Genomic DNA, 17,829 nt, shown 5'->3' on the forward strand with positions numbered 1-17,829 from the left:
CGTATACGCGCACCGCGGGCATCACTGTGTGGGAGTGGAGGATATATATATATATATATACACATGTTTTAATAGATTTCATATAAATATATTTATATTGTAATATATTTATCCTTTAATATAATAAGATATTATGATATGGTAGTTATATCATATTCTAAATTGTGTTTTATATATATATATATATATATATATATATACATATATATATATATAGTTGTATATGTATTCATTAATTAAGATGTCCTTATTATGTTAAGACTGTTGGAATAAATGTTAAATATATAACTGCAAAGTAATAATGCATGTTTGATACCTTTGAAACTGAAACCGATTGGCTGGCCCTACCCCAAAAAGATCCATTGACACTGCCATTGACAGGAGGGCGGGTAGATGTTTTAGGTTAAAGATTAACACCATAGATTAAGATTATTATAGACATGAAGGATAACTGAGAATGATGAAGATCTGAATAAATCATTTGGATTGTCCTAAAGAAGGAACGATTTTGGAGATTTTTGTATAAAATGTTAAAAAAAACTCCCTGTAGATTAACTTTGTGAAACAGTACCATCTCCCTGTGTTCCTGGTAGTCATGTTTGAATCCACTCCAGGGCCCCTGTGCCCGCTTTGCCAGCCCTGCAGGGATGCTGTCAGATCCCCACAGTCCTGATACATTTTCAGGTCAACTCATTTCTTTATAATTTAGGAATGTGAGCTGATTCCTTCCTTCCAATAACTGCCTCACTGCCAGCATCCAGCCTGAATACAGTATGATGTGAAGTATTGTAATGTTATGGATGGATTTATGGATGGATTTTTGCCTGCATTGGTCATAATGCAAATCAACTGCACAGTATTTACCGCAGATATAATTGTGGTGATTTGGTCGGACTTGACAAAGGTTTTTCACACACACAAACTCACCTGTACACTGGAGAGTGTGGTGTACTGGTAAGCCTTGAGCACCAGATAGTTGGCCTCGATGTCTATCAAACCCAGAATCATGTATTTCCACCAGCGCTGCTTCAGGATGGCCAGCAGGTTCCCATCCCCTGACAGACAAAGTATGCAAAGAGAGGCGAAGATGACCCCATCCATGACAGCAAACCACCTGCGAAGGAAACCGGTGGCTCGACAAGACTTTGTCTGTTACCAAACAGCTATGTGCTTTTTTATATAATATCTAATGACAACAGTTTTTAGCTTTAGACTGTTAGGCTGATAAACACTTTTAGCGGAGTGAGGAGAATATATTAATGGCATATTACTTTAGTTGGTAAAAGATCATTGACAAAATCAACACGTTACTTAAGTAGCCGTAAAAAACGGGCAAAACCGGGTTTCATGTTTTGTGACAACGCGTCATTATTGCAGATCCACATGTCCGGAAATGCGATTGTAACCTTTCCTCTCACGGGATCTACAGACTGCAAGGGATGTCTTGTGTACAGAATGAACAGCGTAATAGATGTACAATATGTTAAATTCATACATGTGTGCACCCATCAACTTAATTATTTTTAAATACAATAATAATAATAACAACCTGTGTTGATATCGGTGACTCTTGCACTGGTGTTACTTGGTACCATCAGCAAACATTTTATATTTTTTAATTGGCCACGGTACCACACAAACACACAAAGAGACACATTCAGGTTAAGTGGGTACCTTGCCTGACCGCCAGTGTGGTGGTGTAAACCAGAAACAGCAGGATGTAGTTGAGAAAGCTCTGGAACACCGGCGTGTTGGCGTGGAAGTCCTCAGCCAGGTATTTGCTGGTCAGACTGATTGCACAGATTAACAGGGACAGGACCTGACCCAGAGCGAGGGTCACCAGCAGGTCCCTGCAGGGCCAAAGGGTGGTGAGTGTCCCAAGAAGGATTTTACATGGGACAAATGCTTTGGATTTAAAGCTGAGGTGATATATTATCATTTAGACATTCAGCACTTACAGAGAAACAGTGATTATAGTTTACAGACAAGTTGTGACGTTATCAGATACATCATTCATGTGTTGGTAGACGCCCTGTTTGCCTCCATCATGGGGTCTTGGTGGCGCATGGAGTAGTGCAGTGCGCTGGGGGCCACAAGGTTGGCGGTTAAATCCCGGCTGCCCGTGTCCCTGAGCAAGACACCTAACCCCTAATTTCTCCCCAGGCAAAAATGTAATGCATGGGTTATAATGCAATGTAAGTCGCTTTGGATAAAAGCGTCAGCTAAATAACATGTAATGTAATCATAGCCGGACTGCTTTGTGGCATTATTCAACTATGTGCTGGAAACATTGCATTGATACTTCATGTCCCTGTTGACATGTCCGCAGATTAGTCTGTGGCCTTTAAGGAATTTTAGCGATGCACCTCAGACCAAAAGGACACTTAACTTGATTTGTAAAACCAGGTGTCATATTTCTTTTCCATCACTGTAGTTGGTTAAATATGTGTGCTCTGTGCAGCCGGGGATCATACACTCTTTATAAAAAGTGAATGATCTGAGTTATGCGGTTTTGAAACCTCACATTGCAACAAGAAGTGACAATAAAGGGTTGAGGTAAGTACAAAAATGAGAAATAAGATAATTATTGTAATAATAATAAAATATGGTGAAAATCAATCATTCAATGTAATATTTTGTGTGTGTGTGTTTTTTTAAATGTGTATTCTGTTCGCTTGGCTCCCTGAAATGTCTCCATCTCCATGCTTATACGTTTCATAAAGGACGTATAGCATCCCTCACAGGAACATCACCACGTGAGTGAGAGCATGCACAAGAACACACCAAATGGCCTCATATGTTGGTGTAAAATTCAGCTCGCACCCAGAGTTCAGTTAGCAGGACCAGACATACAAGAGAACAGCTGGAATAAGGTGGTTGAAGCAGGCTCACTGTACCCTAATCACTACATGTATGTACTCCCACCATTGTAGTATAAGAATAGATTCTGGGATTGATTGCCACAGACTATTTTATTACAAACATATGAATAAGATGGGGTTCCCTTTTCAAGGAAATAATATCGCAAATAGGTAAATTGATCAGAATTTATCAACGAATCCTTACCACCAAAACCTTTACGCCCCCCCTCTCCCCCCCATACCCGCTGTCTATACGTCTTTACGTCAGTGACACGAAACATGCATGGTGTGAGTGTGTGTGCATGAGAAATATCTAAGAGTAAAAACAGTGAAGTAGGACAGCAGCAATTGTGCAGCCGCCCCCCACTAGCAGCAACACCTTGTCCGAGGCAGCACTGGAAGGTCAAAACGCTCCTTCACACACGCAGTGTCACGCTGATGCAGACACACGCTGCAGTGTTGCGTTTACACATCTGTTGGTGCTTCTCCTCCCTGGATATGACTAGCAGTGATGAGCGCGTGTGGCGCGTGCGCTGAATGCAGACAAAAAGAGGAGAAACAAAAGGGATGCTCGTCCTTGTCGTACCTGGTGAGGAGTCTCCTTGTCCGCTGGTAGAGACTCGGCGCGGGGGTGCCCGTTACTCTGGGGACGCTCTCCACAGTGGAGACGACAGACATCATGCTTCTGTACCCGAGACCGAGCGGCAGAGAGCAGCGTTCTTCTTCTGGGGAGGAGCGGAGGAGATTTGGGGGCGGGGGGCTCACCTCAGCGGACCGACGCGCGCTCCAGACCGCCCTACACGCTTGTGGGAGGGAACAATATTCAAGTGGCACTTAGCCCCCGGCGTGGATGCACTGCCCCCTTGCAGAAAAGCCACGGGATCCAGGACCACGTTCTGCGCTCGTTGGTCCTTCTCAGCCAGACCCCCTGCCGGGATGAAGACGTAATACCTCAGCAGGTGTATCGACGTCAGGAATGAACTACCTTCAGATTACGTCACCACATAGGACTTCCAATTGGATTCATGTTGAGGTCAAAATGATGTGGAGCAGGGCCAGTGTCAGAATTGTATGATCATATTAGTTCAGATTCCTTTCACATTTCCCTACATGCTGCTCTATTTTTTTATAGTATTCGATTTGTATACAATGTAACAAAGAACATACGTCATACTATTCATATACAAATAAGTACACAGAACACAAATTAAAAAGTAAATGAGGACATGAGGATCAAATAAGTGTCCACATGTGTACACAGCAAATTTCAGAGAGTTAAATTGACTGTGAGATTTAATATTAACTCTAAGCTGGTGTTTATATTGTCCCTATCTTGTCAGTGTTAAGTCGACACTCATTCTGACATTTTGATCTGTGTTAAATACATCATTTAGCTGATGCTTTTATCAAAAGCAACTTATATTGCATTTTTAACACATGGTGTTTACATTTTAGGCCAGGGAGAAATTCAGGGTTTGGTTTTATTGCTCAGGGACACTTTGACATGGGAAAGCAAGAGTTTGAACCAACAACCTTGTGGTTCCTGACACACCCTCTCCGTCAGTCAGAGTTGAATCAACTTTTTGCAGTGTGATTTTAACTCTAAGAAGGTTTCTGTGTATGATCCAAACCCTTCGACGTTACTCGAAGCATTCCCCAAACTAGACAACACAATCACCCAACTCTGTCCAAAGGTTACAAATACATTTGGAGCACAAATGCCTCCATACAATTTTGTTTCAATCAATCAATCTAACAGGCGTTAGTAGAGCATCAACATGGTTCTCATTTATTTCCATTGGCAAATTAACTACAATAATTGCCGTGCAGATGGATGCTATCGCCAACCAGTCATGTTGAAATTCACAGGAAGGCTATTACAAAAAGATCAAACCTTCAATATGCATTAGACATGTATGTGAAATTGTCACAATTAGCACATTTATTCCTGAATTATGGGAGAAAAAAAAGATTGTTAGGTCAGTGATCTTTATGCTATAAAATTCTAATAAGTTGAATTTTGGTCAAGGTGGACAGTTGTGCCAATTTGCTGAAAATTACCTTTCGAAAAATGGGACAGACGTGAAGCCACAGTGACCTACAAAGTTAATCAGGTCATCCTTGAATCCAAGTTGATTGTTTGCAGCAAACTTGGGGGGAAAAATCCCTCTAGGTGTTCATTACATTTACAAAAAGGAAGTGAACACCTCCCCTCCATCAGGCAAGGGGAAGGGGCACTGTCGCAAGAGGAATAAAAAAAAACCCCAAATAAAACAAGATGGAAGTAGAAATGTCAGTTTTTTCGTTTACCTAAACTATATTCGAAAATCATTTTCTGCACATCTAGCTTAGATGAAAGAGTTCACAACTTTAACATCCATGTTTGACCAGTCAAAATGTACTCCTGGGTCAATATTGGGTTTTTTTTCTACTTAAACTTAACTTCTCACTGCTCGCGTTTCTCAAAAAATGTATTTTGAGTGTTTTCATATATTGACGTTGAGATGGCCAAGTTAAATATTAAAGGTCGTAGTGTTTGTCAAACCTATGAGTAGTTGCGTGTGAAGTGTCACTCAAAAATAAGTTTGACAAATTGATGTCAGCTTGAGGTGGATATACGAGTTGTTATTGAGTTTCAATGGGACAAACGGCAGCATTTCTGTATTGCAAAGTTTGGTCAGGCAGATAGGAGCCATGGACAAACGCCTGTATGTGTCTGAAGCAACACGCCACTGGGACAACAAACAAACTTCTCACATTTCCACATTATTAACCGATCTGCCCCCAAGATCAAACTCCGCCTCTTGTGGTTGGTGGAATCGAGCGTCTTTCTTCTACTTCGTCGTCGTATTTCCCGTGCGAAGACAAGCACAAAGCCTAGTTTCTTCCTTTGTTGTCTGGCCGGGTGAAGGGGGCGGGGCGAAATGTTCTGAACCCACGGCAGACAACAGCAGCTGGAAACTGAATGACAATCAGTGAGCAGATAAGGGGGGGGGGGGAGAGGAAAAAGGCCTGCGCACTCACGTCAGTGTGTGCGGTGCCAAAGTCCTGGAATGGGAGACGAGAGCGGGCGGCAGGAAGTGAGCGGGGCCGGCCCCTGGTAGTCCTAGAGCTTGTCTTTTGAGTCAATCAAAGACCCAAGAGACAGAGTGAGGTAAAGCAGGGGAGTTGAGGGACGCAGTGATGCGTTGAGGGGTGCACTGCTTGGCCAAACTCTCTTGATTGTGTGCACCCCCACACCTCTTTTCTGAGGCGGACACAGAGGGAGGGGGCGGCATATCACTGGCCAAGCCGCTGCTGACAAGAGTCAAACCGCTGAAGGATACCCAGCAGGTCCTCATAGGAGACATTTCTGTGGGAGGGCAAGGACCTGAGGACAGAGCAGGACACAACTTCAACAATTCAAACTGCACAAAGTTGGAGGAAAAACTAAATATAAACTCACTAAGAGCGAAACAAGGCAGTCAACTGCCTGGAACTTAACTGGTATGGAACCAATGCTGACCTCCACAAGTAATAGCTTTAATGGAACAAAAACATAATAAAACCTGAAGGTTCTGCTCCTCGATGCTAAAAGGTTGATACGTGTAGAAACAGCTGCTTACATGAACTCAGTGAGTCTAATGTGCCAGGGGAGGAAGCCCAGCGTGCTGTCCACAGGACCAAACTTCACCACCAGTTCAGGGTCGGGGACATTCTTCGACTCTGAAAGATACGGCACCAAGGGGAAAAAAATTGGGTGCCTACATAAGCAATCAATGTTATTCTGTCTGAGACCATCAGCCTCGACACTGTACATGGATACTAATAACTGGTGTCTTTAGTGTCTACCCTTCAAACGTGGAGGCTTCGGGGAAAAAAAGCGGGGACTCGTCGCTTCCATCCAGCTTTTCTGACCGACAAAAATAAAATATCCGGGGCTGCAGACAAATTGTCAAAAAAAACCATCCAATGTGTTCTGAAGCACTTTGTCCCAACCCTTAAGCGTGTGTTGACGTGGGTTTTAGAAAGCATGTTACAAAGCAGTGTTAATTTCGTTGACGGAAACTATGAACAGCATTGTTTAGATATGCAGTATATATAAAAAAGGTAATATATATATTATTTATATACATATTCTTTTTGAGAATCCACACAAACCCATTCTTGCGGGAGAAAATAAAAGACGAGCCTGCTGCGTGAAAAAAAACTATGAAATGAACTAGTACCTCTGAGCAGGACGTCCAGCATGGAGACGCTGATGTCTTTGGAGCCCTTCTCTTTGTTCTCCACAGAGCGACACAGCTGCCGCGCCGCCTGTACGATGCTCTGCTTCCCGTCCTCTGGAGACAACACCTTCACAGTGGGCCTGCAGGAAACCACTGAGAGAGACACCAAACAAAATCAACTTCCACTGCCCCTCGATTAAAGGTCAGAGCATTATAGGGTCTTCACAGGAACCAGTACTGCTAGTTGCAGTAGGGTAAAAGAAAATGTGTTAACCGGAAAGGCGTGCTGCACTAGCCGGGGAGGTTGGCCCGAGGGCTTCAACCGCCAGCACGGTGCCACGCTGCGTGGCAGTGCTGCTGGGAGAGACGGGGCGTCTCGGTCCCGCTACCAGTCGGCTTGAGAGGGGATATCACCCTGCACATGGCCCTCAGACAAAGAGGCAAAGGCGCAGTCCGGAGGAACCAACGGTTGTTGTTTCCAGGTTCAAAAACATGGTGGGATGGTGGGATTCACGTCTATTGGCTCTCCTGTCTTATTTGGCTTGAAGCCAAAATGCTCCCACCGAAGCTAAAGATTTACTCTAATTGGCTGTAGATGTGACAAAAAAAACCCCATTACATAACAGTGGTTTTACGCCTTCCTTTCTCCTGTTGGCTTGCTGTCAGACGCTGTCTGAGCCGCTGCATTGAGATAGACTAAAATGTTGGTGACATTCATTTATATGTAAAATGAATATAATATATTGCAGCACCAAAAAAAATTCTTTGCAGCGCCAGTCGTTTTCCGTTCTAATCGCCGCGCTTGACTTCAAGGTGTAACCTTTATTATTGTTCGGTCTGAAACGGCCCGCCCAGTGACGGATGGTGCAGCAATATTGTTGTCCGGGTGGAAATCGGGAGAAAGGTCGGTCCGGGAGATTTTCGGGAGGGGCTTTGAAATTCGGGAGTCTCCCGGAAAAATTGGGAGGGTTGACATGTCTGATTGTAAGATATGCAAAAGCGACATGGCCTGGCACGGGAGCGATGATTCAGCACCACAGCGATGATTCAGCACCTTAAACGGAAACATGTTGGAAAAATCTAATCTAAATATTTTTAGTGCCTAATATATTTAATTTGGCAGCTGTAAAGTATACATCATGCGATGTGTGTATGTTTTTTGTGTTAGTCCATTTTATTTGCTTACTTAGGGATGTTCAAGGAGCAATCTGTTTGTGCACTTTCTAAATGTTTTGCACTGTCAGTTCTATTTTTCAATAAAGGGTTGGAAATTAATGTTTTTATTTTTTTTATCCGATTCATCGATTAATCGAACAAATAATCGACAGATTAATCGATTATTAAAATAATCGTTAGTTGCAGCTCTAGTGGATTCCTTCCGTTTCCTGGGCTCCATCATCACCCAGGACCTCAAGTGGGAGATGAACATCAGCTCCATCACTAAGAAGGCCCAGCAGAGGTTGCTCTTCCTAAGGCAGCTGAAGAAATTCAACCTGCCAAAGACAATGATGGTCCACGTCTACAAGTCCATCCTCTGCTCCATCACCGTGTGGTACGCTGCAGCCACAGCCAGGGACAAGGGCAGGCCGCAGCGTGTCATCCGCTCTGCAGAAAGGGTGATTGGCTGCAATCTGCCGTCTCTCCAGGACTTGTTCGCTTCCAGGACTCTGAAGCAGCCAGTAGGATTGTAGCCGACCCGTCTCACCCTGGACATAAACTGTTTATTCCCCTTCCATCCGGCAGGAGGCTGAGGTCCATCAGGACTAAGACCTCCCACCACACTAACAGCTTCTTCCCTTTGGCAGTCGGGCTCATCAACAGAGCCCGGGGCCCCCCCTGACTGACTCCCACTCTCATGCACACAGTTGTCACTTTCTGTTAGCTGGTGCGCTTTCTTTATTTTTATTTTATTTCTTAACTTACTAACCCATAGCTTTAGCGTACCAATCCATATCATGTATTTAATTATATTTTTATCTTATTCTTGCACTACGTTGTCTGTTGCCCATTAATGTACTGTCTGCTGTCATGCACCAACCGCCAAGTCAAATTCCATGTACGTCTGACATATGGCAATAAACGTTTCCTGAACTACCCACTTTGGGTCACTTTGAGATGGCGGGGATCAAAAGGTGTGGTGTTTCGCCAACTCTTGTTTCTCAACAAGAAACGGACTTACTGGGAGTGGGTCAATAAAGGAATTGTGTCCTCATCTACACAGCGTCGGGATGTGAGCTACGAAGACATTAGATCAAGGATTAAAGACTAAAAAGCCATTTCTATAGTAAGTTAACTTGTGTAATTTACCACCGTCAACTCACTGATGTCATTCTGTTTGCTTTAAGTCTATTTGGACTTTTATGTAAAATTATATTTGGTCTTCCAGCTGCTTTTGTGTGTGAATCTTTTATGCTGCCGTCTTCAACGACAGAAACCTCACATTATTATCCAAAACCATATTAATTAACGTATGTGGGTGTATTGGATACTCTTGAAGAACCCTGATTAAATTCCTCCACGTATGTCGTCACTTTGAGTGTATTGACACATGCGTGAGTTGTATAGTACACACTAGTTCACCAGAATAATAATAAGTTGGTAAAGGAAATAAAGCTGGTGATCATGTAAAGCTCCGAAGAGTGCTACTTTATCAGGTTCTCCACAATTTTAATTTGTGGATAATTAACTGAATTTGAGAACCTAAAAATACTGACACTAGTAAAATACTTTTTTTTAACAGTCATTTTAGTTACAAAGATGCATCACTTTATGTGATGTGCTTTCCTTTCTTTCCAGCTGTTCTAACATCTCTTATTGCCTTATATTGTATTTGTGAAGAGCCCATTAGTAGGGTTGGGTATCGAGAATCGAGAATCGAATGGAATCGAAACTAGCTTTGCGATTTACCCGGTATCGTTCAAAAGTTTAAAATTCGATTCCTTGTTTCGATTCTCAGTCCGCCGGCGCCGACCGGAAATAGAAACCGCTGAACACCAACGAAGAAGCGTGCACCGGAAGTGTTGGCGTAACAGCGCGATCGAACATGTATAGCGTGCGTCGGCGGTCCAAAGTGTGGTTACACTTCTCGAAACAAACCGAAAACTTGGCAAAAAACTCCCGGTTGTTGTGGATTTGTGACGCATCAGACCAGTGCGCGCGCGGGTGCCGGGTGGCCCGAGCGGAGCGGTCCTATCTGTTAAAATGAGCGGTGAGGCTGGCGCTGCAAAGAAAAAAAAAGATTGTACTAGCACTCCCCGCGTCGACCGCCAGCAGCCCCCCCGTCAGCGAAAGTGTCCCTGATTTGAGGTTGGGAGAGTTGCGCGCGCCCCCCCCCCCCCGTGTGCCCCGTGTTTGACGCGCTGCCTCTTCCTCTGATTCCAAGGGTTCGTCCATCAGTGGGAGCAAGGTAACGTTTAAGTACCTGCAGTATCATACACTCACGAGTAAATGTGTTTTTGTGAGGTTTCAAAAATAAAGCTCTCTGGAGGAAAGTGTACCCCTGTTATTTATAATGTTTATACAATATTCAAGTTCATAGTTTGATATTCATATTGTAGGTGAAAACAGCCCTGTTAGAAATTCATAGTAAAGTTAATAAAAAGAATTAATATTGATGGAGAAGGTCAGACTATTTCCTTCAGAAAGACCCTTGGTTAGCTAGCTCATTTAAAATATCTTAAACTTAAACTTTTTTGACCCTGCCTCTTAAAAGAATCGGAATCGAGAATCGCTGGGAACCGGAATCGAAACAAGGAATCGGAATCGGAATCGCTCAAATTCAAACGATACCCTACCCATTAGCTTAATGAACTCAAACCATAGAGGAAGTGTTGCTGGTGAAATCAGATCTCCTTAAATACATCCCAATAAGCATTAGTTGACCTTGCTTGTACCAACGTGGGTGTAAACGTGCAGACTGAAGCAGCTGTGCTGAAACCTTACCGTGGTGTTTGTCAGTGCCGTTGCTAAGGAACTCCACATTGCATTTGGATCCATCCCCACCGAGTAAGTCCTGCTGCTGCCTCACTATCTCCTCCAGCAGACGGGAGTTGTTCTTGCGAAACGTCCCTGAGTGAAGAGGCCGGAGAAACATTTTTTGTTATTTTGCTTGATCACATAATCAGAGACATTTGCGACAAATGAGATGCATCGGTTACAGAGGAGCATTTTACTCCGAAGGAGCAGGAATATAGATATGTAAAGGTCCTTTCTGTTTGCTAAGCGAACCTGGAAGGAGAACAGTCTCTGCAAACTAACTTTTCACAATAAGTGAAACAAAGAACAGCTGCGATGTGTTATGCAAATGTAATATACAAAAGGTTTTAAATACAGCGAACGGAGATGGCCCAGGTTAGTTGGCATAAATTACGTTGCACATAGTGTTTTAAGAAAAATAACTAGCAGATAAAAGCCAAGATGTTTACCGTGATTATCATAGACGCTGACATAAGAAATGCCCACAGCCATACACCAGACCACCAGGTTCGCTATGTCCGTATAGCTGGGCTCTTCTTCGGTCACAATCAGGCCGATGTGCACCGGCAGCTTTTCCAGAGACCTGCCGTCAGAGAGCCACCGCGAGCGGCGAAATGCGAGGCGCTTTGCCGTCCCCGGACTAGTGTTAGCATCGGGGTTTTGATTCGTTGTCTTCTGGTGGTCCGGGAATCCGGCCAGAGCTACTGGCAGCAGCAGCCCGGCCATCGCCCGCTCCCACAGCCGCCTCTTCCAGCCCCAAAGCCGGAAACGAAGCCAGACGACTAGCGCTCTGTTGATGTGGACCAGAAGCAGGAGTAGCCGCCATAACAAGCCATAGAGCAGTGCCATGTGTGTCCGTATTCCTTGAAAGCGCCTTAAAGGGTAGTGGCGTGAATGTGCGATACATGCGCTTTCCTCTTAAAGTATGAGCTGCCTGCTAACCCTGTTTTATCGAAGCCTGCAGGTCGGTCCGCCCGCCGCCATTTTCCTCATTAGTTGGCAACCCCTGACCTATGAACCCTCACCGCGATACACGTAGCTTCTTCTTCTTCTTCTTTAGTGTTTATCGGTACCTTGCATCCTTTTATGTTGCACTACCGCCATCTTCCGGATTTATTTCTCTGTTATATCATATCCTTATTTCATATTCTTTTCACCCCACTCTTTAGTATTTCCTTCACTCCTATCCCTTTTATTCCAATCTTTCCTAACTCTTCCATCATCTTTTCCTATGTCCTTCATATTGTTTACAATTCATTAACACATGCTCTATTGTTTCTGCAACCGGACAAAAACCACAAAAACCAGAGGTGTGGACTCGAGTCATGTTGTTAAAATATGTTCATGTCAGCCCGGTGAGGCGGGGGACTTAAAATCTAATAAAAAAATATAAGATAAATTTATAAAAAGGGTACCAGCAACGCCACCTAGTTGCGGAGTCTAGGTCTCCATAAAAACCGGTTCTTTGTTCATCGAAGGAAGAACAGCATGGGTTACAAGACTTAAAAACGTGGTTTAAAAGGAGGATTTTATTATAACTAAAAGTCCATAAATAACTACAATTGTAAAAAGTCCAGCTGGAACAAAGCGCTAAAAACAAGGTTTAAAATTCAACCAGCCGCTGATCCGTCCGGTCCTTTCTCTGAGTTTCCGGTTGCCAGTGAGGTGCCCAATCCGTCTCGTCCTTGTATGCACCCTGCCTGCTCGTCCGCTGCCTTGTCGTCCTCCACTGCTTCACTCCACTGTGGCTTCTCCTTCCCGTGGTCTCTCTACTCGTGGTCTCTCTACTCGTGGTCTCTCTACTCCCTCTCATGCCGTGCTTGGTGTCCTTATAGCAGCTGGGGTGATTGGAGAGGGGAGGTCTTTTCTCCTAGTGAAATATGGTTGGCCAGGGCTCTGTAGTTGATTAGTCCCTCCAGGTGCATGTAGTTGACTAAACATTGGTTTTATAAGTAAAAATGTAATAAAACAAACCATGCTAAAATGTTATAAAAACAAAACATGCTAAAATGTAATAAAACAAAACATGCTAAAATGTTATAAAAACAAAACATGCTAAAATGTTTATAAAAACATGCCATACATAAAACCAAAACCATGCTGAAATATAACCAATAATTAAACCACAATGTCCCCCTGGTGACATCCCTCCACTCTTTAATGTTGGCAGTCCCTGCAACATGAATACCTAAACGTCCCTATAACAAGCAGGTGGTTGGCCGAGGTTAGTCCTGTTTGAGCGTCGTGGCGCTACTTCTGGTCCTTGCTCCTGCGCCGGGACCACCACTGGGGCTGGAGCAAACCCATAGAATGCTGTTCCTTGTGGCCAGGGTGTCTCTTCTGCGGGCGTCTCTTCTGCGGGCCCATTGGTCGGTGGGTTGGGGTCTGCTGGAGGAGCTAAGCAGACTTTTAAAGCATTTCTATGTACAGTTCGTTCACGGCCCCCCTTCTCAGGTTTTATCCTATACACCAACCCTGTATTGCCCACTAGTTCAACAATAACAAATTGTTCAGGGTCCCACCAAGTACACAACTTTCCTTGACCTCGTTGATTTCTGTTGCGTACCCATACTCTCTCTCCAGGTAAGAGTGGCATGGCTTTAGCTCTTTTGTCATAGTGTTGTTTACTTTGGGAGGCTGCGTTACCCATTTTCTGTCTAGCTATATGATACGCTAGTGAAAGTCTCTGTTGGTGGTCCAGTATCCAACCACTAATGTCATGGCGTAGTTGCTGGGGACCGACACCAAGTCCCACATGTACAGGAAGCCTCAGATGTCTCCCAAACATAAGAAAAGAGGGAGTGTAGTTGGTTGCACTGTGTATTGTATTATTGTAAGCATGTACCAACTCAAGCAAGTATTCTGGCCAACGGTTTTGCTTCTCTGTCTCTAGAGAGCGGAGCATGTTTAACAAGGTCTGGTTAAAGCGTTCTGTTCCACCGTTTCCTGCAGGATGGTACGGCGTTGTGCGGCTTTTAGTTATACCATAGGTATCGCAGAGCTGTTTCATCAATGCCGACTCAAAATTTGGTCCCCGGTCAGAATGGAACCGAGCTGGACAGCCAAACGGCTGTATTACATGAGTCCACAGAGCTTTTACTGTCGTCTGCGCCGTTTGGTCATGTGTAGGGATGGCCCAAGAGTAGCGTGTAAATAAATCCGTGGCAACGAGGATGTTTTGAATACGGTCTGTTGGCCGACCTAAGGACAAGAAGTCTAGTCCTATTACCTCAAGAGGGTATGACACAGCTATTGGGTTAAGAGGGGCCCTAGGCTCTACTCTTTTCCTCTGGAGGCTGCAGGCAACACAACCCAAATGGAAATGGCGTACCTCTTGCTCCATGTCAGGCCAATAGAAATGCTGTCGTATCCGGGCCAGTGTTCGATCCACACCAGCATGGGCAGCGGCTTCATGGACCTTTTTCCAGACCTCTTCACACCTTGAGCTTGGACACACCACCTGAAAGCGTACTTCATGGGTATGCTGGTCAGTAACCTTACGACACAATATTTTGTTTTCAACTTGAAGTCTTTTCCGCTGTTGCAACAGTCTCTGTGCTCTACAGGACAAGGCTCGGCGTTCTGGTCCCGTCGGTAGAGTCTGGTTTTCTACATACCTCTTAGCCACTTTTATGTCTGGATCATTGGCTTGGGCATCTTCCCATTCGCTGCTAGCCCACTCACTGTCCTCACTTCTAGGGGTTGGCTCAATGGCTGCTGTGGTCACGCTTGCTCCTGTCTCACACTCCTGGTCTGCAACCCTGGTAGGGATGGGGTCAACTGGAAACCTGGACAGAGCATCTGCATTAGCATTGCTTTTACCTGGGCGGTACTTGACGTCGTAGTTGAAAGAAGCCAGCTGAGCGACCCAGCGTTGTTCCACAGCACCCAGGCGAGCAGTCTGCAGGTGAGCAACAGGGTTATTGTCTGTGTATACTGTGAACTGTGTTCCAGTCAGGTAGTCTCTGAATTTCTCAGTCACCGCCCACTTTAGAGCCAGAAGCTCTAGCTTAAACGAACTGTAGTTAGCATCATTCCTCTCGGTTGGGTGTAGACTTCGGCTGGCGTACGCTATTACACGTTCCTTTCCCTCCTGGGCTTGGGCTAACACTGCTCCCAACCCCTGGTTGCTTGCATCGGTGTAGACAATGAAGGGAAGTGTGTAGTCAGCGTATGCCAGAACAGGGGTTTGTGTCAAAGCCCTCTTTAGGGCATCGAAGGCTGCTTGGCACTCGGAGGACCATTGCACTCTTCGAGTCTCAGACTTTTTATTTGCTGGAATGCCTGTCAACAAGTTATTCAGGGGACGTGCAATTTTGGCAAACCCAGATACAAAGCGTCTGTAGTATCCAGCTAGCCCTAGTAAGGCTCTCACTTGCCTTATCGTGGATGGAACAGGCCAGTTTGATACAGACGAGATTTTATCGGGGTCAGGTCTTACCCCAGAATGGTCCACCACATGGCCCAAAAACTTGACTTCTTGTTGGAGAAGTTTACACTTGTCCAATTGCAGTTTCAGGCCGTGCCGCAACAATCTTTGGATCACTTCATCCAAATGCTGTAGGTGAGAGGAAAAGTCAGGTGAGTATATTATGATGTCGTCCAAATACACCAATAGGGACTCCGCCATTTGTCCGCTTAAACACTGTTGCATTAGGCGCTGAAATGTTGCTGGTGCATTACATAGGCCAAAAGGCATGCGCTCAAACTCGAATAGTCCAAGTGGGGTTGTAAAGGCAGTTTTCTCTCTGTCTTGGGGGTCCATCTCAACCTGCCAATAGCCACTAGCCAGGTCAAGGGTAGAAAACCACTCGGCTCGGGTCAGGTTTGTTAGAGTCTCTTCGATTCTGGGAAGGGGAAAGGCATCTTTATGGGTTACGGCATTAAGTTTCCTATAGTCCACACAGAACCTCCAGTTACCGTCCTTCTTCTTCACCAGAACTATGGGTGCAGCCCATGGGCTACAACTTTCTCTGATTACCCCCTTCTCAAGCATTTCTGCAAGTAGGTTTTTCATTTCCTTGTACATCAGAGGCGGAAGAGGTCGGTACCTTTCTCTGATGGGCGCTGCATCACCTGTATGGATACGGTGTTGTACCAGGTCTGTCCGACCAAAGTCTTCATCATGGTTAGCAAACGCGTCCTTCCACTTGAGCAGCAGGGTGCATAGCTCCTCCTGTTGCGGTTTAGAGAGATCAGGTCGGTTAGTCAGGTTCCTTACCTCTTCAGGCAGCTCCTGCCCCTTGTGGTCGACTGTTGCATCTACCAAAGCCACTTCAACAACACCATTGTCTTCCAGAGATAGGGTAAGGTCATGAGATCCATGCACATCAGCTTCATCAATGTGGTACAGCTTACCCAATTTCTGGTACCGCCCTATTGACAAGGTGTAGGGATATGGATTACAGACACGAACAGGGATCCTCCCATTTCTTACCACTGCTAGTGTCCTAGCTACGCCAACATTGTTGGTTTCAGGTAGTGCTTCCATCAGGGCACAGTAGTCAGTTCCTCCCGGGCCCATCCGAGCACGGCCCCACACCAGCAGTTCACTCTTTGGTGGGACTTGGATATTTTGGCGAGCAGCTGGCCGTACGTTTCCCAAGAATCCGTCTTCTGTCATGGTGGCCTTGATACGTCGACAGGTAGCAAAAGCATCCCGCCAAACTCTCTGGTTCTTCAGCTGCTGTGGGGTGGAAACAGGCCTTCCAGGCTGTTTAAAAAGTGTTTCCCAGCAGGCGGTCACAACATTCATACCTATGAGGAGCGGGTGGGTGCAGTGTCTATCTTTAATAATCACGACTCCTCGTCCAGGTATTTTGATGCCTTCCACTTCTAGATCAAACACTGCGTAGCTAGTGTATGGGATCTCCAGGCCATTGGCTGCCCTTAACTGGAAAACTACAGGGGTCTTCCCAAGCTTAGCTTTGGAAAAATGCTGCTCAAATAAACTCTGCTGCATTAATGTAACCTGAGACCCCGTATCCAACAGTCCTTGCAACTCAACCCCTTCAATCGTTACTCCTATAGTTGGACATTGCCCAATAAAGGCTTCCGTGGCCCTTGAGTCGTGTAGTGCATCAGCAACCCCTGCCCCTTGGACCTCAGCAGCAGGGACGACTAGTTTAAAGCCACCTGGGAAGCTGCAGGCCTCCTACAATACCTGGCTATATGTCCCGCTTGTCTACATTGGTGACAGATCGGCCTACCTTGTCCATCCCAGTCATTAACACTGGACACTGGTCGCGACCGCTCCCTATGTTGTGTCAGGGGCGGTGGGGGTGCATTGACTGGTTGAAGGAGTGGTTTAATTTCCTTCATTAATTCTTGGGCGAGTCCTTGCATCTGGGATTTCACATCTTCCATGATCTCTCGCTTCAGCGAGTCTCTCCAACTGTCCTTCTGTAACAAAGCAGGGGAGGCATGAGAGTTGTTCACAGAAAAGCATGTTACCTCCGGCTGTGTGTATCCGTGTTCTGAGGCCAGCAGTAGTGCCTCTTGCCGTAGTGCAGCAAAGTCTTCGTCTGGGTTACGGCGCGCATACACCTTCAGCGCCTGAGTCATTGGGCCTTCGTTTAGCCCAAGCAACAACTGGTCTCGTAGCACCGTGTCAGAGGGGGCGTTGCTTGGATCATGCCGCCGCAACATGCAAAACAGCTCTCTCAACCGTAATATGAATGAGGGTACAGTCTCTCCAGGTTTCTGTTTACAACTGAAGAACTGTGATCTTAAAACCGGGGTTGGGGTTCTATCGCCATAGAGAGAGTCTAGATGGAGAAAAATCT

At 45.3% G+C, this 17,829-nt stretch overlaps 3 protein-coding genes across 5 annotated transcripts in view; all 3 read right to left on the bottom strand.

Annotated features, from left to right (window-relative positions):
* Positions 1–3,788, bottom strand: part of slc35f1 (solute carrier family 35 member F1) — a 32,855-nt gene extending 29,067 nt beyond the window's left edge. For all 3 annotated transcript variants that reach the window (XM_037449344.2, XM_037449343.2, XM_062559483.1), the window contains exons 1-3: positions 3,448–3,788; positions 1,675–1,850; positions 928–1,055 (exon numbers count right to left, since the gene is read on the bottom strand). In XM_037449344.2, coding sequence (XP_037305241.2) covers positions 928–1,055; positions 1,675–1,850; positions 3,448–3,542 — 399 coding nt within the window. In that variant the 5' untranslated portion in view covers positions 3,543–3,788. The remainder of the gene's footprint in view (positions 1–927; positions 1,056–1,674; positions 1,851–3,447) is intronic.
* Positions 3,789–4,627: 839 nt separating this feature from the next.
* On the bottom strand, positions 4,628–12,086 carry nus1 (NUS1 dehydrodolichyl diphosphate synthase subunit). The gene is made up of 5 exons (XM_037449354.2): positions 11,494–12,086; positions 11,012–11,137; positions 7,070–7,222; positions 6,467–6,566; positions 4,628–6,231 (listed from the first exon to the last, which is right to left on the bottom strand). The coding sequence occupies exons 1-5, from the start codon at positions 11,891–11,893 to the stop codon at positions 6,141–6,143; spliced, it is 870 nt and encodes a 289-aa protein (XP_037305251.2). The 5' UTR covers positions 11,894–12,086; the 3' UTR covers positions 4,628–6,140.
* Positions 12,087–13,717: 1,631 nt separating this feature from the next.
* LOC134107860 (uncharacterized) lies at positions 13,718–16,936 on the bottom strand. Its single transcript, XM_062559811.1, has 4 exons — positions 15,486–16,936; positions 14,662–14,945; positions 14,376–14,540; positions 13,718–13,775 (listed from the first exon to the last, which is right to left on the bottom strand). Exons 1-4 carry the CDS (start codon positions 16,797–16,799, stop codon positions 13,718–13,720), a joined length of 1,821 nt encoding a protein of 606 aa, XP_062415795.1. The 5' UTR covers positions 16,800–16,936.
* Between the last annotated feature and the right edge of the window lie 893 nt (positions 16,937–17,829).

Source organism: Pungitius pungitius, chromosome 20 (assembly GCF_949316345.1).
Source record: "Pungitius pungitius chromosome 20, fPunPun2.1, whole genome shotgun sequence".
In the NCBI taxonomy this organism is placed as follows: domain Eukaryota; kingdom Metazoa; phylum Chordata; class Actinopteri; order Perciformes; family Gasterosteidae; genus Pungitius; species Pungitius pungitius.